General features: G+C 33.9%; 1 protein-coding gene across 1 annotated transcript; it reads left to right on the top strand.

Annotated features, from left to right (window-relative positions):
* Nucleotides 1–3,994: 3,994 nt before the first annotated feature.
* HELRODRAFT_106357 (hypothetical protein) lies at nt 3,995–19,659 on the top strand. Its single transcript, XM_009021059.1, has 21 exons — nt 3,995–4,171; nt 5,183–5,232; nt 5,683–5,757; nt 6,336–6,455; nt 6,619–6,736; nt 7,438–7,523; nt 9,817–9,933; nt 10,330–10,435; nt 10,990–11,030; nt 11,553–11,626; nt 12,356–12,433; nt 12,812–12,897; nt 13,607–13,699; nt 14,054–14,621; nt 14,841–14,931; nt 15,261–15,395; nt 15,594–15,681; nt 15,927–16,044; nt 16,311–16,371; nt 16,626–17,853; nt 18,961–19,659. Exons 1-20 carry the CDS (start codon nt 4,018–4,020, stop codon nt 16,719–16,721), a joined length of 2,355 nt encoding a protein of 784 aa, XP_009019307.1. The 5' UTR covers nt 3,995–4,017; the 3' UTR covers nt 16,722–17,853; nt 18,961–19,659.
* Nucleotides 19,660–20,008: the final 349 nt, after the last annotated feature.

Below are 20,008 nucleotides of genomic sequence, written 5' to 3'. Positions count from 1 at the left end.
ATGCCTAATTAAACTTTTCCATGTTTATTAAACTTGCTAATTTGGTGACATCTTGTCTATCTTTTATGAACCGTGTCATGAAATTCCACTTTACGTTTCTTAAACTGTTGAGTAGTCGGTGGTCCTCCAGATTATTGACAACAAAGTTATTAATTCCTCATAAAACTTAAAAAATCTTTAAAAAGACTCATTACTTTATTACTTAATTTAAAAATTTGAACTTTTGTTAAAAATCTTTTCTATAATTATTGAATCACTATTGGATAAATACTGCAATTATTATTAATATTATATTTTCTGATTTTATTTTTCATGATTTGGTTAAAGCATTGATAACACATGATGCTCATCATTTAAAGATAATCAATAGCATTTGTGATAGAATTTTGAAAAGTGATTAATATTTTATGTTGATTAAGTTTGTAAGTTGATGCATTTATTTCATACCACTTCTTGAATTGCTCTGTTAGATTCGGGCAAGGACTTGATTGATGCTGTGAAGGAATATACAGGAGGAGAGGACCACAAAAAAGATATTGCAAGTTTTATTCATATTTTTCTTCAACTTAATTTAAATTTCATTTTCTACGGGCCTTTTTATACCAGGAACAAATATAAACATTTAATATGAAAATATGGCGGCAAATGTCAAATGTTTACCTATTTTTTTAAATTAATCAAATCATTGATTTTTCACTTTAAATTCCACAACAAGATGATGGATTATGCTGGGTTCTCCACTTTCATGTCCATTTACATTGAATCAGGCATTTCAGAGGATCTGTGCAGACGTTTGTTCGTCTCATTTCTCAAGAGGCCACACACATCTATCACAAAACCCCATGCTCCGAGTGGTAGGTCCTCTTATTTTTATCACTACCATTAACTGATCACGATATGAATAACTCTTCTGCTTATAAATATCGTTAATTAGATATATTTGATTTATTTAATTTTTTTCTTAATTTTATTGAATTATTGTAAATATATGAGAAAAAACATACAAATTTATCAGTTGTCAAACAAGTAAACTAAACACTAACTCTGACTGCATATACAGCGCGAAAAAATGGTTCACTAAGGCAGTGCTTTTGTAAATTATTACGAAAGATTAAAAATATGTGAAGATTTTTGTCTATTGCTTTATTTTATTGTATTATTATTTATTGAAAAAATTGTTTATTCACTATATTCGGAATTGAGCTAAAGTAAGACGATTGATAAATGACACCTTATATATTGTTTTAACAATTTTGAAACTTGTCTCTGAGGGCCACTTCAAGCGGCTTGGCCGGCCAGGTTGTGGCCTGTGGACCGCCCGTTGCACACCCACCCACTCCTGATTTAACTTTATTCATAAAGCCAACAATGTTTTCTTATTGGAACGTTTTAAAAATTGACAATGAAACAATAATGAATTATTCATTATCGTTAGCCAGACTGTTTGCTGTCTTATGTAAGCAACATTGCATCACATTGTTATACATTTGGAAAGTTATGCACAGAATGTGATCAATATAAACATTCACTTTTTATGCAATTGTTGCACTGTGCATGTAAACTGCTGTTGTTGATACAATAATTACAGCGATGATGTGTACTTGACAAGCATTTCATTTCATTCATTATGACAGCTCATATTTTCCTTTGCCAAACACCTTTAACAAATTTTCAGGAATGTTGCTTACATTTAGCTTTTATATTTACTACTGTAATGTCAGAACGGTTAGGGTGAGATGGCTTGAAAGGGATGTGCTGTTAATGTACTTGAAGTTTTATTTCAATCAGTTTGTCATTTTAATAATTAGTAATTAAATGTTTATGTTTCAGGAATATTTTTGATGAGTGAAATTTTCTTTTTGTTTGATCTGACAAGTGACCAGATAGATAGTTGAATTGGAACAAACCTTGCTGGTTAAATAATGAAATCTTCTTAAGTAGCAGTGATTTTAAATGACATTACATTGTAGACAACAATTTAAAATAGTATGTAAAATCGAAATTTAAAAAATTTATTCAATATATTCTAAAATTTATTTAGCATGCATTTGTTTTATTTTCCAAATTTTATAGGTTATTGTTTACTTAGATGAAAATGATTATGAAGGTGCTTGTTGGGTTCTTAATGTGGGAAGCCAACAAAAAGTAGATACATTTTGTGTTGTTTGAAATGAAATCAGATGTATAACTTCATCGTTATACATGATTTCGTTATATAAATATATTGATTGTTGTCCATTCAACATTAGCGCAACTTGATGGCTTAATTTTCTTAAACAAGAATCACAAATATTCTCTATGAACTGTTAAGTTCATTTTATTCGCTGCTTCTTATGAATTTTTGAAGATTTCATGGGCTGTAGAAGTAGTTTTGCATCAAACCGTTTGCTATTGAGTTGGTTAATTATGCTGATTGAAGCTTCTTCTATGAACAATTGGTGATTAAGATTATTTACAATAATTAGTGAATATAAAACTAGCACAAATATAATAATATGGTAATTATTTTGTTGTGGAATATGTAAAATATAATTTGTTTACTTGTTTGCACTAATTAGATTGCCCTGCATGAGATGTCATTCATTATGTTGCTTGTGTGGGGATTGTAATTTCATTTGCACACTTGCCTCTCTTTTTATCCTTGCATCAATTATTTCTCTGTGCTTATGTGTTTGCGTTTATTCGCGTGTGAGCTAGTGTATGCGTGTGTGTATGCGTGCGTGTGTATGCGTGTGTGTGTGGTGTGTATGTGTGTGTGTGTGGTGTGTGTGTATGCGTGTGTGTGCGTTTTCAATCAAAAAATTATTACCACTAAACAAATTTGCATCTTCAAAAAAAGTGCAGATCCTTCCATAAGTTAAACCTTCCTCTAATTACTTTTACACTCAGTGACAGGCACAGTTTGTAATAATGTGGTGGTCAGTTTCGATATTTTGGCTTAACTTTGCAAGGATCCTACCTTGAAATGAATATTTTATTTTAACTCAATGAAAAGATTGTATTTTGCTCAAACCATTTGTACCTCTTCTTGCATTGCTTTACATCTTCCAGTTTGGAAATCTCTGTATGATATAACAGCAAACTCTTTATTTCGGTTCTTTTTCATAATATCTTGCTTTAAACCCAGAATGGAGGAATGTATATTGATTATTATTGTATACAATTATAACTCCTGGATGTTGGGATTGATTTCATTTCTTTCAACACGAATACTCTATAGGATTCTTAACAGAATATATTTGAGTTTTATACCCAACATAAAGTTGTACACTTAATTTTAATAGCATTATTTATAACACAGTTGGAAATGCCTGTGTGAAATATTTTATAATTGTATGTCAGGTACAAACTGACATGTTAATTAAAGATTGAAATGTTCATAGATTTGCAAATTTTTCTGTTGCTTTCACAATAAAATTTTTTCGTCACATTTATTCATTCATTCGTGCTTTTTGTTTTTCTATGAAACACGTCGGCTTGTTGTATTTATTGCAATGCAGGTTTACTTTCCAAATCGGACTCCAACTCTCTGGCGCCTCATGACAAGAACTCCAAGAAGAACCATCTCCCTCCCTCTTCCATCTCAGGTTTCTAAAATCCATCATCATGTCATCACATTTTGATGGCTTGTTATATGTTTAATTGAACTACAGTTATACACATAATTATGTTCAGTGACGGATCTTGACAACTTTGACGGAAGGGGGGCCAAGAATTTGTAAATGTTTACATTTTCACATGGTGGTGACAAAATTTTCATGGGGAAGGGCAAAATTTTTATGGAGTGGCCAAGGTTTGTGGTAGTATGGTTTTTTTCGCTTATCGCGTTCAATTTTGGGGTCGATTTTACACATAAAACGGTCCTTCATTGACTTTCATTAAAAAACTGCTCACAATGAGGGGGGAATTTACCTTTCCCCCTCTAGATCCGCCACTGATTACGTTATATTGACATTGGTGATGGTTATGTTACATCGGTCAACATTGCACTGAACAGAGCCAAGTGAGATTCGATCCATGTCCAGTTTCATGGACAGGAGGCGGAGTTTGTTGTCGCGTTGCCGTAGTAACAGCAACGATCCTGGGGCAATCAATGGTCACCTGTCATTGAAGGATCTCGTATGCTGTTTGTCCTTGCTGGCTGCAGGCACTCCTAAAGATAAATTGGAATGTATGTTCGTTCATGTGGTCATGTTTGTTCGTTCACGTTATCATGTTTGTTCGTTCACATTGTCAAGTTTGTTCGTTCATGTTGTCATGTTTGTTCGTTCATGTTGTCATGTTTGTTCGTTCATCATGTCATTGTGTCTGTTTCTTGTTGTTGTTGTTGGTGTTGTTCTTTTTTCTCCTAGGTATCATGTGTTTTGTTGTTTATGTTTTGTTGCCGCTATAATATGGAATGAAGTTGTTAATATTACGTTGAAAACCAGCTATCAATGAATAAGCTACCCATGTTCACAGTTATTCCATTTCATAATCTTCTTCATTTTTCAATTTCTCTCAATAATGGTTTTTTCTTTCTTTTTTTTCCACTCATTGAAGACATATTATTTTGTGGAAGCCTGCCTTTCATTAGCTGAATTTGTTGTTAAATTGATGGGATTGTGTTTTTATGGCTCCTGTAAATAGCGTTTGGTGCATGTTGTTATTAGTCCAATTTATGTTATAATAAATCACGTTTATGCTGTTGTAAAAGCACCTTTAAGAAGGAGTTTTCACTGTTTCACAGCAAGACTGAAAACCGATGATTGTGGTGTCGTTTATATGTTCTGCCTAGAATTTGTTGGTAATGCAGAGTTAATTCCCTTTATGCATTCTTAAGATCATTATATGTTCACCTGAACACATTTTAAGGTTCTTTAATGTTGTGTATTTACACAAACACACACATGTACACACTTTTTTTTACATTTATCAGCACACTGAAATCCACAAACCAACCAATCAATCAATCAACCAACCTGTCAACCAACCAACAAACCAATCAACCAACCAACAAACCAGCCAATCAACCAACCAATTAACCAACCAACAAACCAATCAACCAACCAATCAACCAACCTGTCAACCAACCTGTCAACCAACCTGTCAACCAACCTGTCAACCAACCAACAAACCAATCAACCAACCAATCAACCAACAAACCAACCAATCAACCAACCAACCAATCAACTCACGACAGTTATGTTTAGATTGTACGACACTGATGGCAACGGCATACTCGATTCTCTTGTTAGTAGTCTCTTAGCTTTCTATTTACTTTAATGATCCAAAAATAATTGATTGTGCAAGTTGAGCAATTTTGAAACAATAACTTCCAAAGAACTTCAAAATAATTGGTCTCTTCAGAGGACTAATGCTTTCTATTTTTAATTTTTAAAATAAAATTCGTACGACTGTTAATTTATGAGTAAGCTGCTGTCAGCATTCTTGTTTTGAGATTGGCAAAAGTGTATGATTGGAAAGATGAATAGGTAAATTTTTGAATGACTAAATGAATGAATTAATTAATTAATGCATGTATATATGTATTCATGCATTTATATATATGTATGTATGTATGAATGAATGAATAAATGAATGAATGAATGAGTGAATGAATGAGTGAGTGAATGAATGAATGAATGAATAAATGAATGAATGAATGAGTGAATGATTGAATATATGATTGACTTGATGTAGGAGATAGAGAGCATAATCAATCACATGATGACTGTGGCCAGGTACTCAGGCTGGGATGTTTCTGAATTGAAACCAGTTAGTCCCTCCTACACATTCATTATTCATATTCCACTAATTTTTACATTTATTTCAATTAAGGGTTCAGTTTTTTTTTAATTGAAACCAGTTCGTCCCTCCTACACATTCATTATTCATATTTCACTAATTTTTACATTTATTTAAATTAAGGGTTCAGTTTTTATTTAACGTTTTAAAGTTTTATACGCCAATTTGGTTTTTAAAGATTTAATAACACTAACTATCTTATGTATCTTTTTAATGTACAAAATTTATTTAATTATTCATTACAATTTTCTCTTCAAAACTTTTCAGACGCACCAGCAACAAACACATAGTGCATTATAAATACACGTGAAACTACGCAACACAAACATTGCAGTGATAGGCGGGAATCTCTTTGCAAACGAATCCGGTCACTGCATTAGCAGTGCCAGGCACTTTACCGTTACACCATCGCCGCCATCCAATGTTTTAATAAAGCTATGCGCGTTATAACATCAAAACTTTTATATCTGTTTTTCGTGTTTTAAATTGTGTCATGTTCATTTTGTTGACAAACGAATGGTAGATAACATGATGAAATGCGTCTCCAGATTTTGCAAGAGATGATGCAAGAAGTTGACTACAATGCAGATGGTTGTGTTACGTTGGAGGAATGGATGAAGGCTGGATCATCCAACATACCACTCATGGTCCTACTTGGAGTCGATTCTGTTGGTTTACTTATTCGTCAATTCATTCATTTATTCGTTTTTTTTCAATCATTTAACCATTCTTTGCTCAGGTTAATTTTGATCGTTTTCACATTCATGGTGTGAATTGATATGTGGTGGTGACATGTATGTTGACTGTTGGTACTGACTGGAATATTTGCAGATGGTTCCAGATGAGGGTTGCCATTCCTGGGAGTTGAAGCACTTCAACAGACCTGCATACTGCAACCACTGCCTCAATCTGCTCATTGGACTCGGAAAACAGGGGCTAAGATGCATCTGTATGTTTTAAAAAATTTGTATTTTTTAATAATAATAATAATATTATTATTATTTTTATTGTTTTTGTTATTTTTACTCTGGCAATGATTGTAGTGATTCCATTAATTCATGAGAGAAAGATGATGATGGAAGCGAGGATAATGATGCTGATGGGAAGTTCCAAAATAATTCTCGCTTATTGTTATTTTTATTGTTGTAATTGTTGTTGTTGCTGTTGTTGTTATCATTATTGATGCTGATTGTATTGGTGGTGGTGGTGGTTGTTGATGATGATGATGCTTCTGTTATTTACATAAGTTGAATTGCGATGGCTGTTGGTCTATTGACTGTTATGATGTATTAGCAATTGGTGTGGCAATGCAGAATGCATATTAACTTGATTGCATATTGCATTCATTCTTTCGTTGATTCGATCGTTTATTTATTTGTTTATTCATTCATTTATTCATTCATTCATTCATTCATTCTTTTTTTATTCATTCTTTTATTCATTTATTTTTTGATTTCTCCGATCTATGTCCATCCAGTTTATTCCCTTATTCTTGCATCGTTGGTCGTCGATACAGTTTTATGCTGCGTTGCTTATTGTATGCCATCCCTCTGCGCGTATTTCAGGCGTTAAACTACAAATTGGTTCAATTCAAACGTTAAATATTATTAAAGTGTATCTATAATTATGTTATACTTGCAACCACAAAAGATTGTCGATACACAGTTCACGAACGATGTGTACAAAAGTGTAGAGATCCATGTATCACAACGTACAGCAAGTCGAAAATTGTCCAAGTCAGTTTTTATATTTTCTTAAACATATGCATTCATTTTTGATAACTTGGTTTTTGTAATTTTCTTCAACTGTTTTACATTTGATGTCGTTATTGATGATATTGTTGACGTGATGATGTGCATCATGTTGTTTGATGATTTGTATTCTCTGGCTTGAAAGAATTTTGTTATTCATCAGCCAAAATTAATAGTTTTTTTGTTTCTGTTGTTTTTCAAACTCAGCAACGAATATACTAACGGAATATGACTTTAAACATGTTACCTGTAATATATGATATGCTTATGTACATACACACACAGTATTCTATCAATTTTACCAAATTTTTGACATTAATTTGCTTGTAATTTGTTTTTTCGATTCTTCTCACTAAGATCTTTTGAAAATATTTCAATAATCCACAATCAACAAAACATTTGAACTTAAAAATTTACCTATAAAAATATTCCTAATTTTTTTTATTTAAAAAATTGAACTTGGTCGAAAAAAGGCAAATTGTTCACCAAAATTCAACAAAACATGATCAGAATTACAGCATGCCAAACGTAGCCGTATTCAAGTAGCATAACTGTAACATTCCAATAAGTGACAGTTCAAATTTTGTAATAATGAAGAAAATTTAACTAAAATTATTTTTTGATTTTAGACGCCCAGTTTTCTGTGTTTGTCACGGATGTTGGTCCCGTAATGGTAATGGTATGCACGTTGTACGTAGTTCTCAATGTTACTAGGAGTCTACTGATTTCAAACCAATCTTCATCTTTTGATAATTCGCGATTGATTAGAGTGTGTTGCCGTTATTTGTACTTTTAAGGGAAAAAATCCGAAAATGGTTCTTTGAGGTGCTCATATTTTGTTGAGAGTACACCAGAATTTGAATAATTTAGATGCACATGTGATCGATTTGACTGATAACTGGAAAACCACATGTGGGTTTTTCAACGAAAACCGTAGGGAAGTAAGTTATTTAGTTGCACGTCGTGATTTATTGTATCGAACGCTTTTGGACAAATCGATAAACATACCCGGTTATTTCTTTTTTCAATGTCACCATTGAGAATATTGCATCGTATGATGACAGCTTTTCCGTAGTATTTTAAAAAACAGCGTTAGAAACGAAGTCGGGCCGTAATTTTCAGGCAATTCAGGATAACGTATTCTTGGAAAACGCTACCATGTTTTGAGAGGAGAACTAACTCGTAGATAAATGATATTTGATTGTTGACATGCTGAAGTTTTCGTGTAAAACTGTTTTTTGCGGTTCAAAAATTTAACTGTAGAAAAAATTTGTTTGGTTTTATATTTTCAATTTAGCTTTTAATTTGGTTAATGTTTTATTGACGGTGATGTCAAATTTATATTTATATAATTTATATGTTTGGTTTTATATTTTCAATTTAGCTTTTAATTTGGTTAATGTTTTATTGACGGTGATGTCAAATTTATATAATTTATATATTTATAAAATTTATATATTTATATAATATATATATTTAGATATATTTGTCAAATATATTTTGTACTGAATTGATACTTTAATGAAATTGTGAAATTAATGAAATTAAATTGTCCAAACAGACAATTTAAAAAATTTTTTGTGAATGTAAAAATTTGAGAGGCGAGATGGCGTGATGTTTAAGGAGTTTGGGTTCGAATACAAATAGATCCCAGCTTATCACGTGCAATGGATCTGATGCCCGGATTCACGCGTCCTCACATCCGCTGTGTGCTTCAAGATGGAATTGATAATAACAATAATATTATTATTGTAAATAATAATTTATTTTTTAATGGGACTGTTCCTACAAATGTCTCTCTTCATCACGATTCATCTGTAGGAACAGATATAAATATTCATAATCACGATTTTTCGTGATTATGAATATTTAATAACTTTTTATGTAATCATTTTTTATTTTGAAATAACTCTTAATGTGTGAAATTTTCAAAGGATAGCCGTCAATTGAATCTTTTTTAATATTTTCAAGAACTTCCTGCCTGAAATAATATCGTCTTGATGTATTATTACGTCAGACGTATATGACACTGAGACATACATACATGTATATAATACATATTCGCGCACATACCTAGAAACAATTTTCAATCTATACACACATACTTAGAGACATGGTACACACACGTACATTTCATATGTATGTAATGTATGTATGTGCATTTACTATACAAACTATACAAATACATGCATTCATGCAGCATGCAATCAAGCACACATGCACACATACAAGTATACATAGATAAATTGTATATAATATAAAGATAACGTTTTTACAGCCAATGGCACACCACTGGGTTGCTGGGAACTGCTCAGCCAAATGTAACAAATGTAAGAAGCACATCAAGTCTTACAACAAACTGACTGGCAAGAGATGCCGATGGTGCAAGATATCTGTCAGTTGTTTTATTGATGGCCTTCCATTGTTTAATTATTCATATACTGATCTTTTTATTTTTTTTTATTGTCATATCAGTTTATTAATTTACTTAATTGCCGGTTAATTAATTAATTTGTTTGTCATGTTCTGCCATGATGACTAATTATAATTAGTGAGTGAGTTTTTCTTGATCGATTCGAATTTATAACGTGTTTCAATCGATATTTTCGTTACAACATTGCATATGTATTTTACTCCATTTATTAATTTTAATGATCTTAAATATCAAATGAACACATCGTAATCACTGCATCGTCATTGTAATCAGCAGCACCGTGAATTAGTTTCAAATAGACGCATACACGCAGATACATTGGACCAGTCACTAACAATAGCAACCACACGCATACAGGTGCATAACAAATGCTTGGAGCTGGTTGGCGCTGAATGTGACATGGGCGAATACAAGGAGCATATATTATCTCCCGCTCAGATATCCCCTGCAGTACTGGTTAATTGTTTCTGCTGTTTGCTTCTGTGTCTGTCTATCTGTCTGTTTGTTAGTGTTTCTTTTTATATTCATCTGTCTGTCGCTTGTCCTCGATGGTGATTATGACAGGGCTGAAGGTGACGATGATTATGTCAATGGTGGTTATGACGTCGGTGATACTGGCATCATTTAATCACGTGATTGAAGTGTTGATGGTTTAACGATAGTTCAAAGGATGTCGATGATATTGACAGCCTTTTTAACGCGGTTGGCATTCATGATTTTGGTGGATTAGGTACGTAATAGAGATGGGATTTCTTGCTCGTTGATTTGATTGTCCTGTCCGTACAAAAGGGTACACAAAATTTTAGTAGCAGTAGTTTGTAATCCTTTCTGTTATTTCTTGATTTCAGAACCGAAAATTGAAAACAAAATCAATGATGTCGAACGTGACGTCATCATCATTACTCTCCATTGAAGAATCTCTCAACAACATCATCAACATCAGCAGCAGCAACAACAACAACACTGCCACTACTGCTCACACCTCTTCTGCCGCAACAACTTCTGCGACTACACCAGCCAACAGTATTGACAACAACCTCTCATCACATTCTTTGCAGGTAAGTTCTTGCTGGATTGGCTTGATTGTTTTTGTGTTTCATTACGATTGCAAAAATAAAAAAGTATTTTGAAATGTAAGCAATCAACATCTCAATCCATTTTTTTGTATTCAACCATTCATTCGTTCCACCAATTATTCAATCAATCAATCAATCAATCAATCAATCAATCAATCAATCAATCAATCAATCAATCAATCAATCAATCAATTAATCAGTCAATCAATCAATCAATCAATCTATCAATCAATCAATCTATCTATCAATCAATCTATCTATTTATCTATCTATCTATCTATCTATCTATCTATCTATCTATCTATCTATCTATCTATCTATCTATCTATCTATCTATCTTTCAACCAATCTTTCTTCTTCTTATCAATCAATCAATCAATCGATCAATTAATCAATCAATCAATCATTCTTCCATGTATCATTCAATCAATCAATCGATCTTTCTTCCACGTATCATCCGATCAATCATTCAATTACTCATCACCCCACTCATCATTCACTCAGTTGGTTCCTCTCCCCGATGTTGTCCCACTTATTGTGTTCATCAATCCAAAAAGTGGAGGCAAACAAGGCAAAAGGTTTCAACTTTTGCTTCTTTGCCGCTCACTAATTAATTTCCGCATCCCAGTTTGCTACTTTTTTTTTATAGAAACTTTATTTAAGTGATGGAATTGCTACTAGAAAATTTTTCACAGACCGTTGTTGTCGTGTGTGCTGCATTATCAAATTATATTTTCATCATCAAGCTTTCATCGTTACGTTTGTGACGATAATGGATTTGTGGTGTTGGTGGTGGTGTGGTGTTGATGGTAGTGTGGTGGTGGTGATGCTTAATTTCAACGTAATGGAATCATCTGCTTCCATCACACGATATGATAGACTAATTGGGAAAGATGAAAGAAATTAGCGTACATTGCATGGCTTTGCGTTGTGTGCGCGTGTGTCTGTGTGTGTGTATCTCTCTCATCTCTCTCTCTTTCTCTCGCTTTCTGTTTGTGTGTGTGTCCCTGTGTGTTTGTGTGTGATGTGTATGCACTCTTTGCTTGATAGTGAATCATTTTACATTGTGTAATGGGTGGATGCTATGCCGATTGTTCATTTCTCGTTTTTATTATTATATTATTATGATTCCTTCATCTTATCATTTATCTACTGGTTGATTTAAATTTTTACACTATTCACTGATGTCATTATTGTGATTGTTGTTTGTAATTTAAGCTTTTGTGTATTGATTGATTGATTGATTCATTCATTCATTCATTCATTCATTCAATATTCATCTACCCTTTCTATTCCTGGGAACGCAGCATCTTGAAGAAGTTTCAATACATCTTGAATCCACGACAAGTTTTTAATGTGGCGTCGGATAAAGGTTTCATGAATGGGTTGGCATACATTCATTCTCTATTTATTGTTTGCAATGTTTGCGCTCGTTCAATTGGTCTCTCCGCCAGAGAAACAACAGATCTATATTTATACACGTAATTTTTCTACTGCATGAGCTTTTTTATTTTTTGTTTTTTTTTGGTCAAATTGAATATTATTTTATAAAATAGTTGTGTATTGTTTTTTTTGTTACATTCACGTTGTTACTGCTCATTCACATTGCACTTACTGCACTTAACTTTTCACTTTGAAGCGAAACCCACCAAAATATTTTAATTATTTGTTAATTATTTGTTGATATAAGTTCAAATGCAATTAATGGTCTGGATGATTTTTTTGGCTTTTACAAATTTTTAACAAAATTCATCTTAAAACAGGTTACAATTTTTTCGTGAACTACCAAATTACAAGATATTATGTTGTGGAGGAGATGGAACTGTTGGGTGGCTGCTGGAGTCCATGGGTGGGTACTCTTACTCTCTCTCTCTCTCTCTCTCTCTCTCTCTCTCTCTCTCTCTAATTAATTAATTACCTGTCCCATAAGTATGATGTTCCAGCAGTACCTACTCTTATCCTGCTTGTCTAACCTCTTTATCTCTTAATAAGGTGAGTGACTCTTCAAACATCTTCGAGTCTTAGTCTCACTTCACTCAATATGTTAGTAATTCTTCAACTGCCTACCCAGCTTGAATTATTTGCTGGCATTTTTTAGTTGAATTTCAGATAAAAGTGGTTATTTAAATATTTGTAACTAGCGTCACGTCCAAATTTATAATTGCTACTTAACAATTGTGAAATAAAGTAGCAGTAATCATATTTCCACACAACTCACAAAAAATGTGCTGCATAAATTCCCCATCTGTACGAAATTTGTTGTCTGAGAAAAAGAATGTGAATCATGTGACGTTTTGTTAGAAGTGAAACAAGGTTGAGGTCTGTAACTAGTCATTTTCACTTACGACCATCATCTCCACTTGTCCTAATATACTACCAATCGATGCAGTCATCCCACTAAAGCTCAGCTTTGGTGTTGTTCTCTTTTACTTTAGCATATGCCTTCTTAAAACTTAAAGTAAAATATCACATTACAAAGTTTTTGAACTCTTTTAAGTCAGTATCATCATCATCATCATCATCATCATCATCATGGTCGTTATCATGATCGCCACCAGATAAAATGAACTATGGAGACAGCAGACCCGCTGTTGCAGTCCTACCTCTTGGTACTGGTAATGATCTGGCCAGAAGTCTCAAGTGGGGTGGAGGTAGGTTGGGTTGATTGGTCGGTTGGTTAGACAATTTGCTTGTTCGCTTGTTTGCTGGCTGGATGACTGACTAACCGACTGATTGGCTTTTTGTTGATAGGTTGATTGGGTGGCTTTAAATAAAATACCTTATATGGCGAAGTTTAAACATAAAGTATTATTTATTAACGTCATTATGTTTGTCCTGGAACTTTGTAAAAATGTATATAACATGACACGACCTGCGTTGTTGAGGCATATATAACATGGCTTATCTTGCATGTGTGGAGCTTATACAGACGTGAAAGAATCTCAGCTAAAAATAATACGTAATTGTATGTTGTTTTTATTCTACGGACATACACGTTCTTGCAGGTTATGAGGGGGAGGATCTGCGCAAAGTGTTGGACCAAGTAAGTCAGAGTGTGGTGGTCACGTTGGACAGATGGCGCATTGACGTCAAAGAGACCTCTGCAGACGACAAGATCATTAATGCCACGCAGAGTGACACCAATAAAAACATCAGCTACAACAATAACAGCAACAAAAACATTGCTAACAACAACAACAACTGCAGCAGCACTGATGACAACCTCAGCTCAGATTCTGTAGACCTACCAATTGCAACAAAAATCATCACCTCATTCCTGTCTGACGATTCCTGCCAGGTGACCTCTCGCATGGAACCTGACCATCCGCAGATGCACATCATTGGTTTAGAACCCTTTTTATTGAATTCATCGTCCACTTCTACCGAGCCATCATCCTCATTGACGGCCACTCCAACCATGACCGAGGTTGCCAAGAAGCGAAAGCCATCTGTGGGCAGTTCAAAGATACCGTGCAACATCATCAACAACTACTTCTCCATTGGGGTGGATGCCTCCATTGCCCATCGATTCCATGTCATGAGGGAGAAACATCCTGAGAAGTTCAACAGCAGGTTGCTTGCCGATGACGTCATTATGATGTTTCACATGGTGGCTTGATGTCATTATGATAGAATGACGTCGGTATGAAGGACTGATGTCATTAAGATGAATTGATATTATTATCATATGACGGCATGTGTCGGGGAATTACGATGATGATGAAAATGATGGGACTGATGATGGCTTGAAGAGTAGGATAATGATTATGATGGTGTACATCTACTCAACAGGATGAAGAACAAGTTGATATATTTGGAGTATGGCACGTCAGAGACATGGAGAGCCACGTGTAAAAACCTACATGAATCTGTTCACATATTTGTTAGTTCATCTCTGTTTCTCCTTGCTACTTTTGTTTTTATACAGCAAGTTTCAAATTCACACTTTTAGTAATTATTTGTTTCTATCTGTAATCAGTCTAGGTAAGTTATTTTGATGCATATATCAATAGTTCTATTTGCTATTTACACGCTTTTTAACGCGTTTAAAACTCTAGTGTTACATGCGTTTAACTTATTTTCATGCCCATTTATAATATTAGGATTGCCTCTTCTGGTTGTTTTATTTTTTCATGTTAACTCTTTTAATTTTATTTTAATTAATTAATAATTAATATATGTTGATTGTAACTTGCAATTGAAATTGGCCAGTGTGATGGCGTACCCTTGGACTTAATGCATGGTCGGTCAATGGAAGGTGTGGCCATGTTGAACATACCCAGCATTTACGGTGGGTCCAATTTATGGGGGGACCCGTATATCACCAGGATTAAAAAGAGAAAGAAGGTTGGTGCTCTATAAGGTGTGCATGCTGCTTATTGTTTTGTGTCGAGTTGTGTTTGTTGCTTGGCGTTGTTTAATTATTGTTGTTGAGAGCCTCAACTAGTCATTTATAAATGTTGAATCAATTTGAATGTAGTAAATGTTTGTTGGTGGTCTGCGTTCGTAAAATATTGTCAAACATCTGTTGACTGGTGCATGCAGATACAAAGTACATCAACATCGTCAGACATTGATAGAGAATTCTCAAGTGGTAGTGTGTCGTCTGTGGACCTCTGTAGTACTACACAAGGTTTGCTTTATTGATTAATTGGTTGATTATTTGTTAATTGGCTGGTTGATTGGTTGGTTTATTGGTTGGCTGATTAGTTAGCTAGTTGGTTTGCTTGCTGGCTAGTTGGTTAGTTGTCTGACTGGCTAATTGGATTGGTTGATTGAGTACTAAATAAAATATTTGTTATGTTACTCAGCTAGCGTAAATTGGGAAAATACGAACGAGCATCACTTAGGTCTGTCATTTTAATTGTTTGCATTCAGATATGGGTGACAAATTGGTGGAATTGGTGGGACTGATAGACACGATACACATGGTGAAAGTGAAGGGTGGCATGCACTCAGGCAAAAGACTTGCTCAATGTTCCAACATCCTCATACAGTTCGTTGCACGCATCATCATTACTATTTTTGCACTTGTAATATAATGGATGTTGTTTGTTCGCATGTTCACCGGTTGATGACCTGTGCCTTTTGATGAGGTCTGTGCCTGCTGACTTTCCATCATCCGTCTTTCGAGTTGTTTGAAGTTAATTTTCTTATATCACATTTGGTAAATGTTCAAAGGCGTGTGTAATTTAAAAAAACTATAAGATAATTAGTTGATTGTGATAATCATCCTTGTTATAAATTTCCTACGAATTGAAGAACAACCAAGGAGTTTCCGATGCAGATTGACGGCGAGCCATGGATTCAACCTCCCTGCACCGTTTGTATTTGCATCTCTTTTCACATACATACGTTATTCTAATAAGACAAACATTTACGCACTCAAATATGAATAAACAAACACTCACACGCGCAGATACACACACACACGCGCTCAGATCACACACACGCACACTCAGATCACACACACGCACACTCAGATCACACACGCACACTCAGATCACACACGCTCACACGCCCAAGTTCGTACTGACGGGTGCATACATACAAACAAACGAACGAACATGTGAACAGATTAGCATAGTGCACGAGAACCAAGTACCCATGTTGATGGCAACAGCTGCAGACAGAAAGTCATCATTTTTTGGTCTATTTTCTTCCGCTAAATGATGAAGATCACTCGTTACCTAATTTAAGATTTATTTTAGATTCGTGTTTATCCTAAGTATTACTTTTTTTTACTTTTTAATTCATTCAAATTTTTGTAATTATGAAAAAATGAATTTTAAGGTTATTTATTTTTTATATAAAGTTTGTTGGCCCCAGGATTTAGTTCATGCTAAATATTCTTTAAATTAGTGTACACTGTTTTCCTGTAATTCATTGTGTTTCTTCTCGAATTTGAACATTTTTTTTATGTAAAATTAATTTACACTCGTAGACACAATAGTTTCAATTCATCTCAGCCCTACATCATCTATCATTACAATTTATTTTCATCGCAACCATTCAATCCGACCAGCCACCAGCAGTTTCAGAGCACTCACCTTTTTTATTTTATACAAACCTCACGTGTTGTAGCGTTCGCACGGATATTTTAAAATATTACATCCGTGCAGCTCTGACATTTGCAGAACTGCTTTCATGTTTTCATGCAAGCCTCTCTTTGAAGCAGCCATCACCGTACACGGGCTGTTCAACCTCCGTCTGCTGGTGCGTACGCTGACATAAGTGTCGTACGCACTTGTACATGGCGCTCGCTAGGCTTCATGCATATTGTACTCCTATGTGGATTTTATGCAGACGTAGATAGAATGCTTATGCCTAAGTATATCGTATAACTGTGCACCTATATGCGTGACGTGCGGTGCGTGTGTGGGTGCGTGTATGCTTCCTTCATTCACTTACTCGTGCATTCGGTTTCGTCACATGCACACTTTTGTGATTACGTAACTCATTGCCGAAACAATCAATATTAACATTATTATTATTATCCTCATATGTTTTGTCGGTCACACCATCTTTCGGTAAGGAAGGAAGATGTGATTATATCTAATGCGAATATCTCCACAGATAAGATGCTTCTCCAACTATTAAATCAAGTTGTTATTATTATCTTCATCTGCTGTGCAGCCGTGGAAACGTTTGATATTTTATTTCCATCATTTGCTTAATGAAAGTTCAATGATATTTTTTGAGATTAATATGGAGTTTTTAATAATAATTTCATGAATTCTTGCAAAAACTTGATGATAATTTCTCGTGTGTATGTGTGTGTGTGTATGATTGTGTATTTGTATGTATTTTAAAATACATACATATATATATATCATGGGTATCATTCATTATATCATCTTTATGCCATCTCTTACCGAAGTGCTGCTCAGATAGATTAATACATGTTTAATTTTTGTTTGTTTGTGTTTTTATTTAATTGAAGGAGGCAAGTTAAATAATTTTCATCCTTTATCATTCGATTGATTGATTGATTGATTGATTGATTGATTGATTGATTGATTGATTGATTGATTGATTGATTGATTGATTGATTGATTGATTGATCAATGTTGATCGGTTGGTAGGTTGACTGATTAAATATTTTTATTTAACGTGATAAAATTATAACTCAGCATTAGGCTTAAGAAAGTTTCAAAATAGATAACTAAATTAATCAATTTTATTTAAATTATTTTGTCTGGATGGGACTGAATGAGAACATTGTGACATTAATAAGGAGATCGAGATTGCGGTGATATGGACATGTGTTGAGAAGGGATGAAAGGGTCGGGATTAGGCGAGCGTTGGAGTTCGAGGTTGAAGAAGTGGTAGGAAGGGGTCGTCAGCGATTGGGATGGAGAGACCAGGTGGAGAAGGACAGAGTGAAAGCGGGGTTGCGTGATACTGAGGCGAGTGACAGATGTGGATGGCGTCGAGGGGTATTTCGGTTTCATCATAGGTAGCCAAACGGCAACCCCCGATCTCGGGGAAAATGTCGTCTAAACGTGTGTTGTTGTTGTTATTTTGTCTGCATCTTCATCAGTGACGGACTATCAATTATTATCTCGGTAAATTTTTAAAATCTTTCAAACTACAAGTGCTTTAATCTGGTTGTATCGTCTTGAAATTTTTTTTTTTTTTTTGAAAATTTTTTTTCAAAAAAAATTGAATTTAATTTTGTACTTATCATTCATTCATCTCATTCATTTTGTCATTCACTTGCGCGTTCGTTCATTACAATTCACATATAGAATAAGATTAATTTTCATTCATGTTCATCGAATTGTAATTTTCTGATGCTTCCACACGAACTGGAAAGACGTGCTTCGTGGTGATATTGCAACACACACTCACACACATACACATATATATATATATATATATATGTATATATATATATGTATATATATGATACGTATGTAATGAAAACTTTTCAGTATTCAACATTATTTATATTGAGGTAGTTCAATGTCCCGTGATTAATGCCAGTTATTATTAATAGATACTAATTGACAACAATTCAATGAATTATTTGCGGTGACATGTTAATTATCCAATGTATCTTCCTTGTTTTTAGGCGTCAATTTAATTTGTTTGTCACTTCACGATCCTGTCACGTCAGCAAGTCATCACCAATCACATCCTCATTAACAACATATTCACTGCATGCACACCAGCCGAACATGTGTACAGTTTCCCAAGAGCTAGGTTTTCATTGCAGATAAGTTTTTATGCAGTCAACGACATCAATCATCCTCCCTACCTTCGTTCACTTGCGTGCCAGCTGCAAGTAACAAACTATATATATATATATATATATATATATATATATATATATATTAGATTAAGACTGTCAGAAATACAATTATTGATGAAAATCGAAAATCACAGCATGTTTGGCGTTAGTTAACTTCCAATTTAACTTTTCGATTTTTCTAACGGTTGATCGTAAATAATTCTCAAGTTCAAGATTTTTGTTTATTTTATGCATGACGAACAGAAATCAATCATCCTCCCTACCTTCATTTACTTGCGTGCCAGCTGCAGTAAAAAGACATCCGATAATAAATATTCAACAACGGACAATTAGAATTCTACTACTAATAAATTTAGAAACAGAGGAATCATTGATAATGAAAACACATAAAAGTATTATATTAGAAGAAGTTGAAGATTGTAAAACTAATTAGCATTAAGTATTCACTTTGAACAAACAAGGAATCAACAAAGTAGAGTAAAGAACAAAGTATATATGTACATATATTCGAGCATCTGGTACCTACACAAAGTATCAATTTGAACACCGAAGATGGTATAAAAATACCGAAAAAAGCTTTTCTGTTCTATCATACATAAAATAAACTCATGCATAAAATAAACAAAAATTTTAGTTTTGAACTCATGAAACTTGAGAATGATTTACGATCAACCGTTAGAAATGTCGAAAGGTTAAACAGGAA

This window comes from Helobdella robusta, assembly GCF_000326865.2.
Source record: "Helobdella robusta unplaced genomic scaffold HELROscaffold_3, whole genome shotgun sequence".
In the NCBI taxonomy this organism is placed as follows: Eukaryota; Metazoa; Annelida; class Clitellata; order Rhynchobdellida; family Glossiphoniidae; genus Helobdella; species Helobdella robusta.
This window is presented reverse-complemented; position numbering and strand designations above follow the sequence as displayed.

Bases quoted from the DNA above. Each gene is read 5' to 3' on its own strand.
- HELRODRAFT_106357 (XM_009021059.1), top strand. From the start codon at position 4,018: ATGTCCAGTTTCATGGACAGGAGGCGGAGTTTGTTGTCGCGTTGCCGT. The intron at 13,700-14,053 runs GTAGGTTGGGTT...ACGTTCTTGCAG, and splicing joins AAGTCTCAAGTGGGGTGGAG to GTTATGAGGGGGAGGATCTG. The intron at 14,932-15,260 runs GTTAGTTCATCT...GAAATTGGCCAG, and splicing joins ATGAATCTGTTCACATATTT to TGTGATGGCGTACCCTTGGA.